This window comes from Carassius auratus, unplaced genomic scaffold (assembly GCF_003368295.1).
Source record: "Carassius auratus strain Wakin unplaced genomic scaffold, ASM336829v1 scaf_tig00014969, whole genome shotgun sequence".
NCBI lineage: Eukaryota > Metazoa > Chordata > Actinopteri > Cypriniformes > Cyprinidae > Carassius > Carassius auratus.
In genome coordinates, this window is record NW_020524531.1 from 1 (window position 1) to 20,788 (window position 20,788).

General features: G+C 36.1%; 2 protein-coding genes and 1 long non-coding RNA gene across 3 annotated transcripts; all 3 read left to right on the top strand.

Annotated features, from left to right (window-relative positions):
* Window positions 1-1,212, top strand: LOC113074503 (uncharacterized). The gene is made up of 3 exons (XR_003280657.1): window positions 1-16; window positions 384-484; window positions 1,157-1,212. It is a non-coding gene; the product is annotated as an uncharacterized LOC113074503 (long non-coding RNA).
* Window positions 1,213-1,878: 666 nt separating this feature from the next.
* LOC113074501 (plexin-B2-like) lies at window positions 1,879-8,240 on the top strand. Its single transcript, XM_026247338.1, has 6 exons — window positions 1,879-1,967; window positions 5,147-5,294; window positions 5,390-5,454; window positions 5,543-5,618; window positions 6,094-6,168; window positions 6,315-8,240. Exons 2-6 carry the CDS (start codon window positions 5,256-5,258, stop codon window positions 6,417-6,419), a joined length of 360 nt encoding a protein of 119 aa, XP_026103123.1. The 5' UTR covers window positions 1,879-1,967; window positions 5,147-5,255; the 3' UTR covers window positions 6,420-8,240.
* Window positions 8,241-13,012: 4,772 nt separating this feature from the next.
* On the top strand, window positions 13,013-19,690 carry LOC113074504 (overexpressed in colon carcinoma 1 protein homolog). The gene is made up of 5 exons (XM_026247340.1): window positions 13,013-13,272; window positions 14,698-14,722; window positions 15,613-15,728; window positions 17,336-17,370; window positions 18,708-19,690. The coding sequence occupies exons 1-4, from the start codon at window positions 13,233-13,235 to the stop codon at window positions 17,338-17,340; spliced, it is 186 nt and encodes a 61-aa protein (XP_026103125.1). The 5' UTR covers window positions 13,013-13,232; the 3' UTR covers window positions 17,341-17,370; window positions 18,708-19,690.
* Window positions 19,691-20,788: the final 1,098 nt, after the last annotated feature.

Below are 20,788 nucleotides of genomic sequence, written 5' to 3' on the forward strand. Positions count from 1 at the left end.
GACAGCGTCGCACTCGGTTAGAGCACCCAGCACTTTTGATTTATTATTGCAGGGCAAATTCTAAAGCTTCCAACTTTATGAAAGTAACATGCATAAATAGCTCTCTTTATTACATATATAAAAGTACAGGAGGAAGACTCACTTCTTCCTGGCTCTGAACAGATAGCGGTTTGATTAATGGTGGGATCTTGTGCATGTCGGTCGGCACTCCTGCCGTTCTTAATGAGTTGTTCTTTTAAATGTACTGAATTGTTAAAGCCCTTGTCTCGCATCATCCATCAGACAGATGAATCTGGTTAAATGAAGGAGTGTAGAGAAAAAACAGCCAGGGATTGTTTTTTTTTCTTCTTTTCTTCTCTTACATACTTGCTTTCTTGCCACAGAGTGGCGCCCTGGCTCTACAGGCCAGATCCTGTCCGATCTGGATTTGACATCACAGAAAGAGGGAAGATGGAAACGAATCAACACCCTGGCCCATTACAATGTGAGTGCACGATAACACATGAATACACTCACATTGTATTGAAAAGTTGGCATTTTATGTTTCCCAATGATTAATGTTGTCTTGATCACATTTCGGTGTGTTAATACTGTCAGTTAATTACAATTCATTGATTTTAATTAAAACTTGTAGGTAATGCATTTATTTTATTTCATCACATGGATTTATTTATTTGTTTGTTTATATTGGTTTTTTATGTTTAATTTTTTTGTATGTTTTATTTTATTTAATTGTACTCTATTCTTTAATTTTACAAGTAGACCTGGATTTCAAAATCAAAAATACATTAACATAAACAGTGCATTATTAAGTATAAATTACAAACCAGTTCACCTTGGGTTTCCATCTTGGCTTTAGTGTTACTGACAAGCCTGTTAGTTTTTATTTATATTTTACTTTATTTGTGCCAAGGTATCTAAAACATATTTAATTTTTTATACATATTTTGTGTGTGTTTTGTTTTGTTTTATTCAATCACTGGCTTTATTAAATTAAATTATTTATTTATTTATTTTATTTTTTGAAAAGGTACACAAACAAAACAAATTTAAACAGATATTCTCTATGCTTTTGGATCACTTTGTGTGATGTCATATTATCCCCTGTTTAATTAAAGTGAATAACTGTTTCAAATATTTTGTGTGTGTGTATAAGGTGAGGGATGGAGCCACCCTGGTCTTGTCCCGAGTTCTGCACACCCAGCAGTCTTTTCGACCAGAACCAAGACAATCACGAAGAAAGTTAGTGACTTTCATTATACTGAAGTCTTAAAATTACTCCAGTCGTATTTAATGACACCGCTGCGTTGCTTCATATTGACCCTCACTTAATAGTCTAAACATATTGACAGTCCTTAGTGATGGAAAAAACACAGAACGACTAAAATCTGCTGACGCACTAAATAGACAGTGAACTAGAACTGAACCCAAACTAATAGGCCTCTTATACTAAAGTATGCCTAAAATAACTGTTCTCCAAACAGGAAGAGCAATCAGTTCTTCAAATGTGCTTGTTTTGTTATGAATAGAAAATCTTTGCTGGAAGACGATAAAGTATTTCACCTGGTGAGACCGGCGGATGAGTTGGGATGAAGTAAAATCAAAGAGAGGGAGTATGAAAGACAAGGCCACGACGAAAAGCCATCACTGAGATTTACCTGACCAGACTCCTCTCTATGAAGGTGGGTTAGACTGAATATTTACTTGCATTTTAACTTTTTTTTTAATTTTTATTCACATGTAGACCGGAATTGAATTGGAAATTGAATTAAGATAGTGATGTACTGTGATGTGTGTGTGTTACAGGGCACGCTGCAGCAGTTTGTGGATGATTTCTTCGCAGTGTGTTGTCTTCAGGGACCGTTGTTCCTCCCTGCTGTCAAGTATTTCTTTGACTTCCTGGATGAACAAGCACTAAAACATGACAACGTTGATGATGAGACCATCCACATTTGGAAGACCAACAGGTTTGAAACACTTAACGGTTCTGAACAACATTAATTTAAAGGGACCGTTCCCTAACAAAATCAATTTAGTTGTTTTTCTTTAAATTATTATTATACAGTTAAATTCAGTGGAGTACGAACCTACGGTGACTCGTTGCTGAGTCACACATATTATTTTATCCACTCAGTTATGTCATAATAACGAGATGTCGTTTCAACGTCAACTTTTATCATTAAAACGACCTCTTTTCTCGTAATAACAAGATGTTTTCTCATTAAAATTACATTTTCTCATAAAAACCAAATGTTATGTCATTAATATGACATAATTATCTCGTTAAAACCACATCTATTCTCGTAAATAACACAATGTTTTCTCGTTAAAACGATATCTTTTCTCATAATAACGAGATGTTTTCTCATTAAAACGATGTAATTATCTATTTCAAATTACATCCATTCTAGATAAACTACATATTTTTCTCGTAATAAAGACATATGACATAAAAACTATATGTTTGAGCGATAAAGGACTGTCCGTGCTGCTTTCCATCTACAATATTATTATTATTATTATTATTTTGTTCTGCCAAACAGGTAAATGAAAATTAAGCTTTTTCATATTTTTTGTTAGTGGGGTTAAAAAATGTGCTTGCTATTTGTAAGTGGGCAGCCCTAAAAATGCCACTTTTCCACTCAGCCTGTCTTGGGGGCCGTTCACATATTGCATCTTTTGCGCGCTCAATATTAGTTATTTCCAATGTAGGCACGCGGTGCGACGCGCCCGTTTTTTCCAAGCGCGTCCGCACTGCATCGAGTTAAAAACATTTAAACTTTTCAGAGAGCCGCAAGCGTACCGGCGGGTCATGTGACAAGAACTAACCAATCAGCTTCATCCTTTCCCGTGACAACGTTGAAAGCTCAGCTAAGATGAAGGAACTGCTGATCATAGTTGTATATGGATTGCCATTTTGAAATAAATTTAGTAGCAGAGCTACTGCAAGCGATTTTTAGAGCTGCAAATCCATTTATCCCTTGCTGAAATTTCTGTGTCTTCATGGAGAGAGCACGTCATGGTTGCTTAGCAAAGGCAGATGCCTCAGTGGCGCAACTGCCGAGCGCTTTGGAAAGGAGAAAACTGCGCGCCTAGCGTTTTCCACGCGTTTTTAGGCGCGACATGTGAACGGCCCCTTAACGGTCTATCCCATCACACCGAATAAGAATAATTTCTGAATAATTTCAGCAGCGTGCAGATCTTTGTTTATGTCAGACTTCGGCGACAGCAGCGCGGACAGTCACTTATCGCTCACATAATGTACCATATCTATAATATCTGGAAAACAAATGGTTTTTACGGCATATGATATATTATTATGAGAAAATATGTAGTTTTAATGAGAAAACATCTAGTCTTTGAGAAAAATATGTAATTTTAATGAAAAAAAAACATCTTGTTATTGCGAGAAAAGATGTCATTTTAACGAGAAAAGATGAAACGACATATCTCGTTATTACAACATAAGTGAGTGGAAAAATACTATGTGTGATGCATCAATGCGTTACCCGTAACATTGAGCTCTTATATTTAATTTAATTAAATTTTATTTTATTAAATGACAAAGGTTTTCTTTTAGAACTATTATTGTATAATATTATAAATATATTATTTAGGTTTTAATATAATGATTAACTGTAAATTTGTCCCTTTCAACTTTCATTGTTTGGGGAAAACTTTTTAAACCCCCCATCCCCCCAAAAACGGTTAAAATTTGTTAAATAAAAAAGTTAATTTGCTGCGTATATCATATAATATTGTGAATTTAACAAATCCTTATTTTTATTTAGAAATATTTTGTTTATTGTTATATACAAACTATATTATCATAAATACACTATACATTATATTTAATTATCTTACTTATAATTATAATAATAACTAACTGTAAATGTACTGTATATATTATATTATTTTATATTATATGACAAATAATTTGATGCAGTCTAAAATTTTGATACAGCATTATCTGAATGAATTCAACTGTTCATTGCATCAGTTGATAAAGCTGTGTTGTGCATGAATTCATAACGTACAGTAAGATGCCAGTATTATTTTGTACAATATGTGCGCAGCCGGAGGTGGTTGTTTAAAGTGACAGACATTCTTTCTGTGACTAAAACCAGCTTTCTGCTTCATGAATTCACATGAGCGTGGCAGTTCTTGTGTACAGATGTGACAGCCATCCATCTTTACTTGTCTTTCATTATCAATTATGGTACTGCATTTTACGTTGCTTTAACCCATGAACTCTTGCGAGTAAAAAGTTAACTTTCACAATTCATTAAATTAAAACACAATTCCTATCTTTTGGGACAAATTATAATATTATCTACCTCACAACAACAATAATAATAAACTGTCCTGTGCAGTAGAGATTTGAAAACTCTGAAGCCGATTAGCTGCAGATTAAATTATGCAGGCTTTGTTGAGCTCTGATAAAATATGCACAGTGTGTCTTGTTCGATGAGCGGAGATATTGACATGTGAAGTCTGCATCAGTGTGCTTGAAGTGCGCACTTCTCTTTCGCATCCCCTCTCTGTTCCACCACCATCAGCGGTCCATTATATTACTCCTCTCATTATTGTTTTGCAGAAGAACCGTGACTGCTGGGTAGGTCAGGAAAAAGGGTATGATTTGTTTTCGAGCGTTTGTTCGGAGTCGAGGCCAACGGGACTCTGGTATTGACTCTGTATGGATTGCTTGCAGCTCCTTTCCTAAAAGGGCGGTTGGGATATTGTTATATTAAAATCTCACACCAAACTCTGAGATTACTTTTTTTTTTCTCTCTATCTCTGAAAAATGATGGTCCTTGATTGAATGAGAAACTGCTGATACATGCATTAGATCAAGGGAAAAAAAAGCTCTGGAGGAATGAAGATAAAGCTATTACTTTCCTTTAAACAAAAACAGTGCCTCGTTTAAAACAAAATGACATTTCTATTGAGTAGAGAGTTTGTTGAGCTTGTCTTCATTAAGCTAAATTGAATGGGACTTTATGCTTAATTTAACAGATAGACAGATAGATATGGGTTTTCATTCTGTCTTTAGTGTTACTGACAAATCTGCCACCTATAAATGTATTTTCAGTTGTTTTGTTTGTCCTCGCAAGTCATACGTGCATCGGTGTGTTTGTTTCATCAGTCTGCCTCTCCGGTTCTGGGTGAACATTTTGAAAAACCCTCACTTCATCTTTGACGTACATGTGACTGAAGTGGTGGACGCCTCTCTGTCCGTCATCGCCCAGACCTTCATGGACGCCTGCACCAAGTCTGAGCACAAACTTACCCGGGTGAGCAGCAAGAGCTGAAGTTGTAGCTTATCAGATGCTATCATTTCATCTTGGCTTTCTGTTTAATGTCTCCACTCTTGATCTCTGCTTCACAGGAGTCTCCCAGCAACAAACTGCTTTATGCAAAGGAAATCTCCACTTACAAGAAGATGGTTGATGAGTAGGTTTCCGTTCTTTTCATTATTTAGTACATGTGATATCACAAGTGAGAAAGACAACAACACACTCATGTTCTCTGTGCTCTTCAGTTATTATAAAGGCATCCGTCAGATGGTTCCAGTCAGTGACCAAGACATGAACACACACCTTGCAGAAGTTTCACGTGTAAGTTGATTTACAATCGTGTGATTTAAATTTTATTGTTTTATCTTTTATATTTTGTCTTATTTTAGTATTTCGTTGTATTTTCTGATTATTATTGTTTTTTTCATTTTTATTGTTGTATTTTTTATATAATTTGCTTTTTTTTTGTTTTATTAATAAATGTATAATTTCAAGTTCGTGTTATATTTTATGCTTTTTTAAATTTAATTTTAAATGTTAAATTTATATTTTTATATTTTTCATGTTTATTTTTATTTTATTTTAGTAGTTTTTATTATATTTTATGTAATGTTGTCTTATATATTGTCATGTTTATTTTATTTTGTGTCATTTATATTTTGTTTTATCTCTATATTTTTCTCAATTGTATATTTTTTTTTTATTTGATGTAATTTTTCTTATTATTATATTGTATTTCATTTTATTTTATGCATTTAACTGTAAACGGCAAATTTAACTCCTTATCTTTCTCCAGTCTCATACAGATAAGTTGAATACCCAGGTTGCACTGCACCAGCTTTACCAGTATGCCAGCAAGTACTATGATGGGGTAGGTGTTGTCACACATCATAGTATATGTTAAACTCCAGCCATTTTCATAACTGCACACATACATTACTCAGGTACACTTTTCATTTTTATTTTTGAGTTCAAGTAAATGGTACAAATGTCTGTCTATTGCCTCTCTATCCATAGATCATCTCATCGCTGGAGGACGATCCTGCCGCCCAGAGCAAACAGCTGACCCTCAGACTGCAGCAGATCGCCGCCGCATTGGAGAATAAAGTGACTGACCTTTAGTGCCGAGGAGCCCAGACTCAAGAAAGGAGATGGAAGTGCTTCTAAATCCAAGACAGAGCTCAATTTAATGGGCTCAAAAATAAGAACAGGCCTTCTGGAGGACCATGTTTTTTGGAGCCTCTGCTCCATCAAGTAAAAGATGAAGCAAGGAGGAACACAGACTAATTGCAGACCCTTCCTCTCCACACGGCTTTCAGCTCTGCTCAGAGGGACCAATATAATATACTCTGACCTGAGGGGAACAACACAACCGTTGAGGAGAGCGAAAACTCACTATGGTACTTCTCAGATCTGCACCTGCACAATGAAAACCCAGCATTTATTTTTGTGTTCTGCTATGCCAATAATCAGATGTTCAGTATATTCTTCCTGTGTAGATTAATTAAAATAGTATTATATGTAAATATATTTTTACACTCGAGGCTGCAAGAGGCTTTAGACAAAAGAGATGGATTATTGTTTCTGTGGAAGGCCATTGTTTTTTGTGTGTGTATTTTAAGTGCCACTCTCATTCCTGTGCAGTGCTGATGTCACATCCTGTGGGTTCTTTGAATGCCGTTGGCTCACAGTTCAGTTTGTGGTATCACTATCGGTTTGTACAGGTGTTTGTGATGCTGATGTCCGAGCCAGGGCTTCTTTTGTCCCTCCCGATTTTTTTTTTTAGCTTATTTATCAATGATTGCGTATAGTAATGTCATCAAGTCCAATTCTAATTTAGCCACAGTACAAAAGAACAGACTATGATTTCTGAGCAGTTGTCCACGTCTCAGAAACACAGCGAAAGAGCATTTGATTCATGACACACAGACACTCAGAACAAAGGCCACGGAAGCTTTTATCTCCCTTTGCTTTGGTGCCTGATCCAGCAGTTGAGTTTTTATGTTTTGTACCATCTTTGCTTTTATGTATGTGCACTTTGACACATGGCTTGCCTTATTTTATGACAAAGTTATGATTTTGTATTTTAAATTAACAATATTTGATTTGATCAAGGAAGTTTGTATTGCTGGTTGCCTTTCTTAAGAAATAAGTTACATGAATGGTAGAGAATTTTCTTGAATGTTATAATGAAATAAGAACACGATTTTGCCTTAACAGCAATAGTTTGGACTGAGAGCGACTCATTTGCCTATTAAATCATGATATCCTAGAATTTTAATTTTGTTTATTGGTACTATTTTTTTTTTTACTTTTTTTTTTTTTTATTTTAAATGTTATATTTTTATTTAGAGCTCACCAAAGTTTAAATAAATATTTTGAAGCTGTCCACAACCACCTAAAGCTTCTGTTGTTTTATATGTATCAAATGAATAAGTCTAAAGTTTAATTTAATTACTGAAAAAGCTATAATGGTAAGGCAGCTGATGGTAAGTCGTCTAATGTAAATGGTACAGTTTTCCTACCTGTATGTTCTGACTCAAATGTGCCAAACACTTCACACTCTTAATGACAGAAGGGTACTGAGGACAATATTGTTTCTTCATGAACTTCACTAGTGTGACTTGTGTTGCCTTTGGTAGGTGGTGACAAAGTCACACTGCAGCCAATTAGAGGCTGGCACCGCCCATTCTGAGCATGATGGACAGCAGGAAATGCCTTTGAACTGTAAATATAGACCAACTGCCAAGATTTCATATTCTTCTCTACTTTTTCTCGCTCTTCCTGCCAGTTCTTCTGTGTTGTCTAGCTATGAACTTGTCAGTGGCTTATTGTAAAACTTCTTGTTTGCCTTTCCTTACCAGGTAGTGCCTTAAAAATATGAGTAATAATGATCAATTGTGTGGTGATTGTATCTGCATTAAAATTGCAATAGGGTCCTTAGTCATGTTTCTGTGTTTTTGTGAGAACTCTTCACTACTTCTTTAAATGTATATGTCGGGCTGTTAAATGAGGTTAAACATTATTAATTTCTAATATAGCCCTGGAAGGAAATCTAAAATACCTCCAGTAACAAACCTGAGAGATGTTTTTGAGATGGCATCGGAGATGAGGTAAGACTTGGGGTGAGTTGTTTTCTTAATTTAAATGATCAGTCAGTTAAACAATAATTTTATTGTTATGTGAGCGGTAAAACCTATTAATACTAACTAGTAATGAATAGTTCATTTGATTACCATTAATGTCTAATCAACTCAGAGTTTAAGTGGTCCCCACAATGAGTGTTGGTTTCCGTGCAACGACAAATTTGGAGGCGATAAGATTAATCAATTAAATACAAAAAACATGCATTTGAAAGCATCTTTTATCTAGAGATAAATACTAAAGGAAGGAATTGTATCTGTGATGTATGTAGATTAGGATGCCATCACATTAACTTACTGCAGAAGGTGGGAGTGACTGTAAATGGTTTCACTGTATAATATCCAAGCCATTACTGTCAGTGATAATGTGCTTTCCAGGAAATTAATGCACCAGTCTGAAATATTACAACATGAATATTTATACAATATTTATTCAAGTAACTTCACATATGTGTTATCATTAACTGAAAAAAAAATCTATAAAAATCTTAATTTAAAAAAATCTTAAATGCTGAAAAATGTAAAAATAAATATAATTGGAATGTTGCTTTGGTAACTAAATAACATTTTAAACAGAGAACTGAAAACAAACCAATTTTAAACTATTTATAAATATAAATTTTTTTAAAAACGTATTACACACACACACACACAAAATAATAAAAATTTCAGAATCAGTCAGTTTTTTTATTTACATGTCAGCAAGGAACAATTACTGAAATCTGGTCTTGAACGGAGTATGTCAGTTGTGCGAAAAAATTAGAATTGTTTTGTTATTTGTGCACCGGATCTGTTCAGTCATGTTAAAGAGTAGGAATACTACTAGGCTACTAATAAAAATTGGTAAAGAGAGGATTGTAAAACCCCAATCTCCTAGCCTTCCACACCTTTAACTATTTCACTTTATTTCAAAGTAGACATTAAAACTGTTGTTTTTCTCCTGAATGGCCCTGCCTGAAGGCATGAAAGCTTTCAGGGAAAACTAGGACACGGATAACTTCCTGTCCCCGGCATGAGCCAAACATAGACATATGCGAGTTAACTCCAACATAAAGACCAAGCTGTGACGCCATTTACTGAAGGCCAGCGACTCAGCGAGCGAAAGGACATTCAATTAGATGTGTGCTGGAGTTGTTTGTTCACTTCACTATCCAGCTATTTTAAGGCACTTTCCTCTTCAGGTTCTGCCTCTTTAACCTCTTTTTTCCCCCATTTTGTGAGGTTTATTTTGAATGTTTTGTTGCAGGAATAGAATGCCAGTGTCACGTTTGTTTACCTACTGTAAATTAGTTATAAACACTTGTTAACAACGTTAACATACTGCCCCCTGCTGCTCAAATCATTCACTACACCCATTCTAGACAAAACAAATGGAGGGAAAAATCAATTAATTATGTTCCTGCGATATCAGTAAGTGCTCTTGTGTTGGGAAAGAATTCGCAGTCTTTCCGTGACTACGAATAGAGCTGAATAGTCCAAGGTCTAAATGGAGTTGTGGACTGACCTGATGACTCTAACGCATTAAGCGTTCTCAAGGAGTTTTAATCTAATGTAAGTGGAGGAGCATGGTGAAGGGAAGTAACGCTTGTGAAAAGGCCAAGTGTATGACTCACTACCGCTGGAATAAAGAGATAGTATAAGAAAAATAAGCTATATTCTAAAATGTCTCCACCTTAAAATGAAGACAACTTCACATATCTAATCAGTAGCTGCTATCCATACTAAGTTCTGTCAGAATTGCTATATACAATCTTTCTTGGAATGCTAAGTTTACTTCTCACAGCTGTTGTTGTTTTCCCTCGCAAAGTTACCTTTATCTCACAATTCTTACAAACTTACAAATCTGAGTTTGTCAACAAGCTTCACTAGATAACAGATAAGGCACAGTTCTGTAGTCTTTATTCTTATGTGATGCTCTCTGTGGCGTTGTTCATTTAGCTGGTCAGATCTTCTAGTCATTTGATCACCAAAGTTTCCTTTTTTTCTTCTTTGTTGCACGTTATACACGACTCAGACACCCATTTCCACCCAGAACAGCATGTATAATTAGTCAATGTTCTCACCTGCCTTCTAAAACAACTAGCAAAAGGCTGAGAGCACGGATACTGAGACATTTACTGTGTGATGTTGAATGCTGCTCCTAATAAGCTACAGTCCATCTAGATCTGTCATTCTGCCATTTTCACATGCAACATACCTCTGTCTAGTTACATCACTATTATTATTGCATTGTTTATCTGCAGTTCTCAACTTTTGTAACCTAAAGATAATATTTATTTTATAACATGATTCTATATTATTATTAATATTAGCAAAATGTTATTATTAATATTTTATATGCTGCTGATGATAATGATTATACTAGATATGTTAATAGAAATAGTAATAATATGCAAGTTGCAAAGCATACTTAATGTTAGTTTACATTTTGGACCATATGTTGGTTTTATCATTTGAATTTTTTTATTAATAACAGTTGCGTTGCAAAATTATTATTGTTCTTATATCTATTACATGTTAATATACTATATATGTCAATGTATTCTTTAATATGCAAAATACAAAAAAAAAGTGGTGAAAATGTCTTATAATTATTACAAATAAACGTTATTATTGTGTTATATATTAATATATATGTTCATATATTAACTATAATTTGTTATAACTGATTTCCTTTTATTTTTTTAAGTTTGCTTTGACCCCTGGTTAAGAACCACCAATCTGAATAGAATGTGAAATTGCATACAGTCTTGTTCAAAATAATAGCAGTACAATGTGACTAACCAGAATAATCAAGGTTTTTCGTATATTTTTTTATTGCTACGTGGCAAACAAGTTACCAGTAGGTTCAGTAGATTCTCAGAAAACAAATGAGACCCAGCATTCATGATATGCACGCTCTTAAGGCTGTGCAATTGGGCAATTAGTTGAATTAGTTGAAAGGGGTGTGTTCAAAAAAATAGCAGTGTGGCATTCAATCACTGAGGTCATCAATTTTGTGAAGAAACAGGTGTGAATCAGGTGGCCCCTATTTAAGGATGAAGCCAACACTTGTTGAACATGCATTTGAAAGCTGAGGAAAATGGGTCGTTCAAGACATTGTTCAGAAGAACAGCGTACTTTGATTAAAAAGTTGATTAGAGAGGGGAAAACCTATAAAGAGGTGCAAAAAATGATAGGCTGTTCAGCTAAAATGATCTCCAATGCCTTAAAATGGAGAGCAAAACCAGAGAGACGTGGAAGAAAACGGAAGACAACCATCAAAATGGATAGAAGAATAACCAGAATGGCAAAGGCTCAGCCAATGATCACCTCCAGGATGATCAAAGACAGTCTGGAGTTACCTGTAAGTACTGTGACAGTTAGAAGACGTCTGTGTGAAGCTAATCTATTTTCAAGAATCCCCCGCAAAGTCCCTCTGTTAAAAAAAAGGCATGTGCAGAAGAGGTTACAATTTGCCAAAGAACACATCAACTGGCCTAAAGAGAAATGGAGGAACATTTTGTGGACTGATGAGAGTAAAATTGTTCTTTTTGGGTCCAAGGGCCACAGGCAGTTTGTGAGACGACCCCCAAACTCTGAATTCAAGCCACAGTACACAGTGAAGACAGTGAAGCATGGAGGTGCAAGCATCATGATATGGGCATGTTTCTCCTACTATGGTGTTGGGCCTATTTATGGCATACCAGGGATCATGGATCAGTTTGCATATGTTAAAATACTTGAAGAGGTCATGTTGCCCTATGCTGAAGAGGACATGCCCTTGAAATGGTTGTTTCAACAAGACAATGACCCAAAACACACTAGTAAACGGGCAAAGTCTTGGTTCCAAACCAACAAAATTAATGTTATGGAGTGGCCAGCCCAATCTCCAGACCTTAATCCAATTGAGAACTTGTGGGGTGATATCAAAAATGCTGTTTCTGAAGCAAAACCAAGAAATGTGAATGAATTGTGGAATGTTGTTAAAGAATCATGGAGTGGAATAACAGCTGAGAGGTGCCACAAGTTGGTTGACTCCATGCCACACAGATGTCAAGCAGTTTTAAAAAACTGTGGTCATACAACTAAATATTAGTTTAGTGATTCACAGGATTGCTAAATCCCAGAAAAAAAATGTTTGTACAAAATAGTTTTGAGTTTGTACAGTCAAAGGTAGACACTGCTATTTTTTTGAACACACCCCTTTCAACTAATTGCCCAATTGCACAGCCTTAAGAGCGTGCATATCATGAATGCTGGGTCTTGTTTGTTTTCTGACAATCTACTGAACCTACTGGTAACTTGTTTGCCACGTAGCAATAAAAAATATACTAAAAACCTTGATTATTCTAGTTAGTCACATTGTACTGCTATTATTTTGAACAAGACTGTACATTCCTTTTTAATCTTGAAATAAGTTTTGCCTTTCCCACAGTATTATTACTCTTCGTATCAACACACACACACACACACACACATGCACAGAAACACAATCTCTGTTACCTGGGCAACCTTGCCAGGGTGGAGAAATAATTCTTACCACCTACATTCACCTCCTCCTCTCTCCCTCTCTCTCTCTCTCTCTCTCTCTCTCTCAAGGGAAGTGCAGGAAGTATAGCAGCTCAGACACATTCAGGCTCAGCCATCAGACTGCACTTCCCTCATCCTCACTCTCTCCTCATCCCTCCATTCATCCTTCTCCCAACCAATTCCAGTAATCTGTGTCTCTTTCCCCCTTGTCACTCCCCCTCAGCACTTGTCTATCTATCCTATTTCCATCACTTTGATTGACTTTGACAAAGTTTAAAGCATGGGATGTGGGAATTCCACCTCAGACAGCACAGCTGCGGGTAAGTGTGCTGCTTTTCTACCTTTACGTTTGTGTTCATGAGTGAGTGTGAGTCTGTTTGTTGCTGTGTGTGTGCTCTGTAAACAAGCCCATGTCTGCTCATGTGAGTTTAGCCATCCAGTCATCTTTCTCTCCTCCACAAACCATTGGCTTCTGGCCAGATGCTCTCATGTTGTGAATGGGAGTTCTGAGTGTCTTGTCAGGACTGAATCATTCACACATCTAGATTTACTCAACCCTGGTCCTTGTAGATTAACTGGATCAAACATATCCTACCAGTTGTCTAACGGCTAGAAGTAAAGATCGTTTCTTGAGTGTGGTCAATTCTTTGTGCCTGGAGGTCTTTGAGACTAAATGATATTCATGAAGGTGTTTGTTTACACCGCTGTGAAGGGATTGCATGGTCTGTGAACCTCTTACGAGACTGATGTGTCTCGGCTGGACGTGGATGAGCATGTGTGTGTGTGTGTGTGTGTGTGTGTGTACAGTATGTGTGAACGTTATGTCCTCAGTCATCCTTCAGAAATCAGCAGAGTTAGACGGCAATCTGAACAGCACTCCAGTATGAGTCATCTCACATGGGTACACACACACACACACACACACACACACAAACAGGAGCTGAGGCAGGAATGGGCATGAATCAATATGAACCGCTTTGTGAGGATCTTAGTGCAGTCATCAAACACACTGTCATTTTGAATAGCATTTTAAGCATTACAGTGCGATGAAAAGATGTTATTTGCATTGTATATCAGACTTCTGTCTGCCGGAATTCATGGATTTTTTCCAGATTGTACAATTTACAACAATTGCAGATTACAACAATTTGTTTCCATTTATTTCAAATTGTTATAATATTTGTTTATAATCAAAGTATGTCTTAACAGGATGCAATGTTATGACTGATTGGACTGTCATTAAATGAAGTCTGTGGTCTAATATTTCTGTGGAGAGCTAGCCAATATGTATTCCCTTCCCTACCATTCATATATGATATTAATACACACATAACCACCTGTCAGTTAACTTTAAGAACTGTACTTGCGTGCACGCACGCACGCACTCACACACACACACACACACACACACACACACACACACACACACACACACATTAGTGTTCACTGATGACTCATAGTGTGATTGACCAGACATTGGATGGAGCTTTCGCCATATCAACGAATGACAAATCCGCCCGACAGCACTTTCTCTATATCTTTATTACATTGTAATAACACAATAATGACATATTAATTACTTACACGATTCTTAATCAGTCCGTTTTCTTTCAAACAGTGTAAATGTTGGTTGGATTCAAGAGAGCAATAAATATGTTCTTTTAAAATTACTCCGTGTGTATACTGTATATAATGATCGAGGAACATGTGGCATGTCTAAATTTTGTGTTTGCTTATTTCCACAGGTTCATCTGAGTCAGCCAAAGATGTGTGAGTATTACCAGGACAGCAAAAATAAACTGACACCCATTGTTTACACACAAATAAGTATATGCATATACTTTATGCATAAATGCACACAAATTATATTAATTACAGTTATTATATTATTGCATTAACAATATTACACCTAAAATTAGCAATACTCACATAACAATATTATTGTATTAGGTATGTAATGCTGGTTTTGTGATGTCAAATTTGTGTACATTTGTGGTAGATTCTTTTTTTTCTGAAATCTCATAATTTTTTTTCAAAGGCTATGACTTCAGAGAGAGAGAGAGAGAGAATGAATAGAAGGAAAAAATACTAGAAATCCTCGCAGTGACGTTCAGTTTTTGAAACTGCTTGTCAATCAATCTCCCTTAGAAAAAACTGTGGGGTTTTGAACATAGCCTGTCATTTTCCAAACAGTTCCGGGAATTATTCTCTCACATCTGAACATCAAGCACCCACACATCAGGACAGAGTCTCGCGTGCACATACTGTATCAAGTCCTTGACTGCCACAAAAAAAAAAAACACTCACCACAAAAACACCATCAATGAAACCTCAAACATGTTCACAAAAGTCTCTTTTGAGAAAATTTTTGCCATACTAAAAGCTCTGCTTATCAATTCTTAAAGCTTCTCATTAAGGTTCTCTGTAGAAAACTTTCTCTTTGATGCAAGACCCCTCAAGATTTAACGGATCACACAATTTGCCAGATATGATACTCAAAATGTGTTCAGTCAAATATAGCTGCTAAAAGGTTTGTTGCTATTGAGACTTTTACAGTAATATGGATTATAAAGCAACACACTTTTCTAAGTTGTGCTTTTTGCCTCATACATCAGCTCATTGGATCATATCTTGGTTCTGTTCTGGTTCTGGGTCCACAGGCAGGACGATTCATCTATGGACGATGAAAAGAGGAGGAACTATGGTGGAGTGTATGTGGGCTTACCTGCAGACCTCAGCAATGTGGCCACCGGACAAACACCTTCCACACACAAAGGTGAAAAACAGACCCAGTGATGCATGCACTTCCACAGGTGTCTTCTGTTAAAAAAAATAAAAATCTTACATATGCATGTCTAGAATTTAAAACTGGTGCTTGCAAGGTGGCAAAATAACAGGGTTTTAGGTAAGTTTTAGGTAAGTTTTATCCTAAACTCAAAATAAAAGCTCTTCACGATGCCATAGAAGAACCTTTTTGTCTAAATGGTTCCATAGAGAACCTTTAACATCTGAAGAACCTTCACCAGATTACAAAAAGGTGGTTGTTACACAGATAGTTGAAATGTTTGTTATCCTCTGCTTTGATTCAAATAAAAGACTTGAGTGCAGACCTTTGATTATGTTTGAAGAAATATAGGTCTTTTTGCACCTAATTCATCTGGGAGAGCGCGGTGATTTGTATTGATTAGGTTTTTGCTAATAAAAGAAAATGTAAATGCATTTTTTACAATCAGTATCAGACAATCAAAACAGAAAAAAAAATTGCCTAATGAAGGTTAAATAGATGCAAGAAACAAAAGAGTAATTCAAATGAACTGTATAGATGTAAAAGAAAGAAAGAAAAATAAATACCAACACAAAATCACAATCCAGAATGCTTATTTTATGATGATAGTAAGAGCAAAATTAATATCCAAGACACATTTTTTGTTATACTTTAAATGTTAAACTGATGCTGTCTTAAACCAGAACAGTAGCATGATGTTCTAAGTCGAAAATAGACCTACTTATGAATTTTGTTACTTTGTTAATCCAATGACACACACGTTTTTAAAGAGAAAGAAGACTAGAGGTGTGAGTGTGTCTGCAGTCAGAATGAAGTTTCTTCAGTGTCCTAAGAATTGGTCTCCTCTTCCGGAAACCTGTTACTCACAATGGAAACCAATTTCTTCAATTCACTCTGGTCTCATGTAAAGAATGAACAGACATGGAAAATTCTAATAATAATAATAATAATAATAATAATAATAATAAATCTTAAATTAAAGCAATTAATTTATATTTAGACTGAAAAGTGAGTTAGGGCACTTTATGTGTGTGTGTGAGTGTGAGTGTGTGTGTTGGGTGAGTTGTTCCTGGAGGCTCTGGGATGTGTTAATTGGAGAAACATCTCTCCACGGGGAAAGCGGAAAGTGCGGAGTACCAAAAGGAGTTCTAACAAAGCTGAAGGTTTGCGTTTGAGGGGAAACACGTAATTGTTGTTGTTGGTACCTCAAATTAAATTTACCATATTAGAAATCATTTTCAGAAAATAAATAAAATGAAATATAATTATTAAATTAAAAACAAATGTTAAAATTACTAAACATAAAACTGAAATAACTAATTAAATCTATATAGAAATATTTTTTTTAAGTGAGAAAGCAGTGCAACAAAATTACTTAATTACTAAAACATATAAAAAATAAGTTTGTTCAAAATAACAACAAATATTATACTAGTATACAGTATGAATAATAGCCTACTATAATAGCCTAACACAGATGTGTGTATGATGTAAGTTGGGTCCTCTATGGAGAATTATTATTACTTTTATTATTTAAGTTTTCACATTTTTTGTATGTATGTGTATGTATATCAACTGATGCATATTTTCTTCAACAGAATAATGCTATTCAGAGCTGAAGGCACAGATAAAGGTAAGCCCATCTTTGCTTTCTTACAACTTTAAAGTACATCACTTCTTAAACGAAATAATTATTGATCAAATAGCATTGTGACTTAAAATTCATTCACATTTATGTGTTTAATTTGACCTCTTTGAAAAAACAAAGCAAACACCATAAATCATATGAAGAAAGGATCTGCCTACATAGGTAGCGAGCTTTTAATGGAACCTAACTGTAATAAGTGACTGATTTGGAATGCTGAACAGCAACTCTGTGTGACACGACTCAGTTGATTTCAATGGAGTTTTGACATTAGCATGTAGCTAAGCTAACAGTGCAACACACTAAAGGGCATAAAAAAATACACAGCACACACACACAAAAATAGAGTACAATAGCCCGTTTACTGAACTGTTTTTAACAACACCTTTCACTACTAAATGAAATATATTATTGAAGAAGGATGTATGCCATTCGACATCCATTTGGAACAGATGTTGTGTCTGACGTACCTTTAAAATGCTGCTTAAAAGAAACGTTCCAAACGGGGGGTTTCACAGCAATGCATAGAAGAACCATTTTTGAGTCCCCAAAGTGAACTGTTCTTGAAACATCATTTCATGTGTCATTGTAAAACTGAACTGTTTACTTTGGGTTGTTATTGCATCGTTAAGAAAACCCCCTTTATTTTTAAGAGTATATTGTGGACTGCAAAGATTTGATGGATAGAGCAAAAGTTTTTTAAAGGGGGGGTGAAATGCTATTTCATGCATACTGAGTTTTTTTATACTGTTAACATGCTAAACATGGACAAAGTAAAAACAAAGAAAAGAAAAAAAAAAAGACGACATAAAGTGGAACTTAGTCATTTTCCAAAACCGCTAAGCAAATATATACAGTTTCAATACATACCACATAGAGACGTCGTTGCTGCTGCTGCTCTTGTTAAATTTCAGCCTCTGGATCTGATTCTGGATCATAAATAAACGGCTGAATCTGACTGTTAGCCATGGTTTGTTTTGGATGATGGTTTTTTCCTCACGGTAATGTCACAGCTTCCAAACGCTCTCAATGTAAAAGCCTACTCGCGCTCGTGATTCTTTAGCTCCGCCCACACGTCACGCCTCCAGGCGCTCGTGTTTTTCCGGGAAAAAAACGGTACAGACTATCTTTCTCCTATAAATATAATAAAACTAAAGACTTTTTGGAGTTATGAAGGATGCAGTACTACTCTATAGGTACTCAAGATTAACAGGATATTGAGTGAAAACGAGCATTTCACCCCCCCTTTAAAATTATATATTTTTTGACGGATACAGAATGTATTTATGTATACCTTGACTGCTCACTTTCTTATTACCTTGCAGGGCTTCCCAGAGGGAATTTTGGCTGAAAAGTGCTGCGTAATAATCTCAAAAGGACGCAATCTTCATCATCGTTGATTGGCTCGTTGGGACATCCCTGAATCCTCTGAGAGCCAATCATCTAATTGAACTCCCTGAAAACTGAACTGGAATGACAAGAATTACTTACAAGGTCAGACGTCAAAGACAAATGTTAGCATCCCTCAGCGCATTTAACTGCTACCAGCACCTTGTTTCTCAGGACAGTGACACACAGGTGTTGATGATGACAATCACAGAGCAAAGAAGACGTGTCTCTGAGCTCAAACCTTTTCCCTCGCTGTGTTGCTCTCGGTCACATGTTCATTAAGAGCACTTTTTATGCACTTATGAGTCTGTGTTTTTGTTCTTTCACTCTTTCATCATGATTTGCATCCTTTCAGACACTCTTCTCTAGTCTTAACGATAAGCATGTAAAATCCATTTGGTGAGTGTCATGTTTGCAAGAGGACTAAAGTAGTACAGTAAATGAAGTGCCTTTGAAAGAGCTTGACGCTGGTATATCATGTGAAATCAAGGGTTATGTGTTTGTGATTGGGTTTAAGGTCCCTCCATCTCGGTAATCCAATTAGAGTGACCCAGTGAGAGCCTCTGAAGAACAAGTTTTAAAACAAGTGTGTCTGTGCTAGCAGCGCCTGTCCTGAGAGAACTCCGAGGACTGCACAAGTAGGCTAGCGCTCAGCATCAGGTCAGCTGGAACTCACACACTCCTGTGACACAGGGGAAAGAGACGAGGAGAGAAAGACAGAGAGGGATATAAAGAAAGGGACTGCTTGAGTCGGACTGTGTCATTATGGACTATATAATTACCATAAAACATCATAAAAGTAATATAGTTGTTAGTATTATTAGTTTAGATTTTAAATTTAAATTTGGGGTCAATAAGATTCAGCAAAACAGTAATATTAAAAATACACTCACCTGAAGGATTATTAGGAACACCATACTAATACAGCGTTTGACCCCCTTTCGCCTTCAGAACTGCCTTAATGCTACGTGGCATTGATTCAACAAGGTGCTGAAAGCATTCTTTAGAAATGTCGGCCCATATTGATAGGATAGCATCTTGCAGTTGATGGAGATTTGTGGGATGCACATCCAGGGCACGAAGCTCCCGTTCCACCACATCCCAAAGATGCTCTATTGGGTTGAGATCTGGTGACTGTGGGGGCAATTTTAGTACAGTGAACTCATTGTCATGTTCAAGAAACAAATTTGAAAAGATTTAAGCTTTGTGACATGGTGCATTATCCTGCTGGAAGTAGCCATCGGAGGATGGGGACATGGTGGTTATAAAGCGATGGACATGGTCAGAAACAATGCTCAGGTAGGCCGTGGCATTTAAACGATGGCCAGTTGGCTGTAAGGGGCCTAAAGTGTGCCCTGAAAACATCCCCCACACCATTACACCACCGGCCTGCACAGTGGTAACAAGTCATGATGGATCCATGTTCTCATTCTGTTTACGCCAAATTCTTACTCTACCATCTGAATGTCTCGCAGAAATCGAGACTCATCAGACCAGGCTGACCTCCAGCATCAACAAGGCATTTTCGCCCACAGGACTGCGCATACTGGATGTTTTTCCCTTTTCACGCCATTCTTTGTAAACCCTAGAAATGGTTGTGCGTGAAAATCCCACTAATTGAGCAGATTGTGAAATACTCAGACCGTAACCATGCCATGCTCAAAATTGCTTAAATCACCTTTCTTTCCCATTCTGACATTCAGTTTGGAGTTCAGGAGATTGTCTTGACCAGGACCACACCCCTAAATGCATTGAAGCAACTGCCATGTGATTGGTTGATTATATAATTGCATTAATGAGAAATTGAACAGGTGTTCCTAATAATACTTTAGGTGAGTGTATATATATATTATTACAATTTAAAAGAGATCTATTATAATACATTTAAATTGTATTTTATTCTTGCATTTTCAGCAGCCATTATTCCAGTCTTCAGTGTCACGATCCTTCAGAAATATTTTTTTATGCTGATCTGCTGCGCAAGAAACTTTTTTCTTCTTCTTCAAAAATTCTTTCT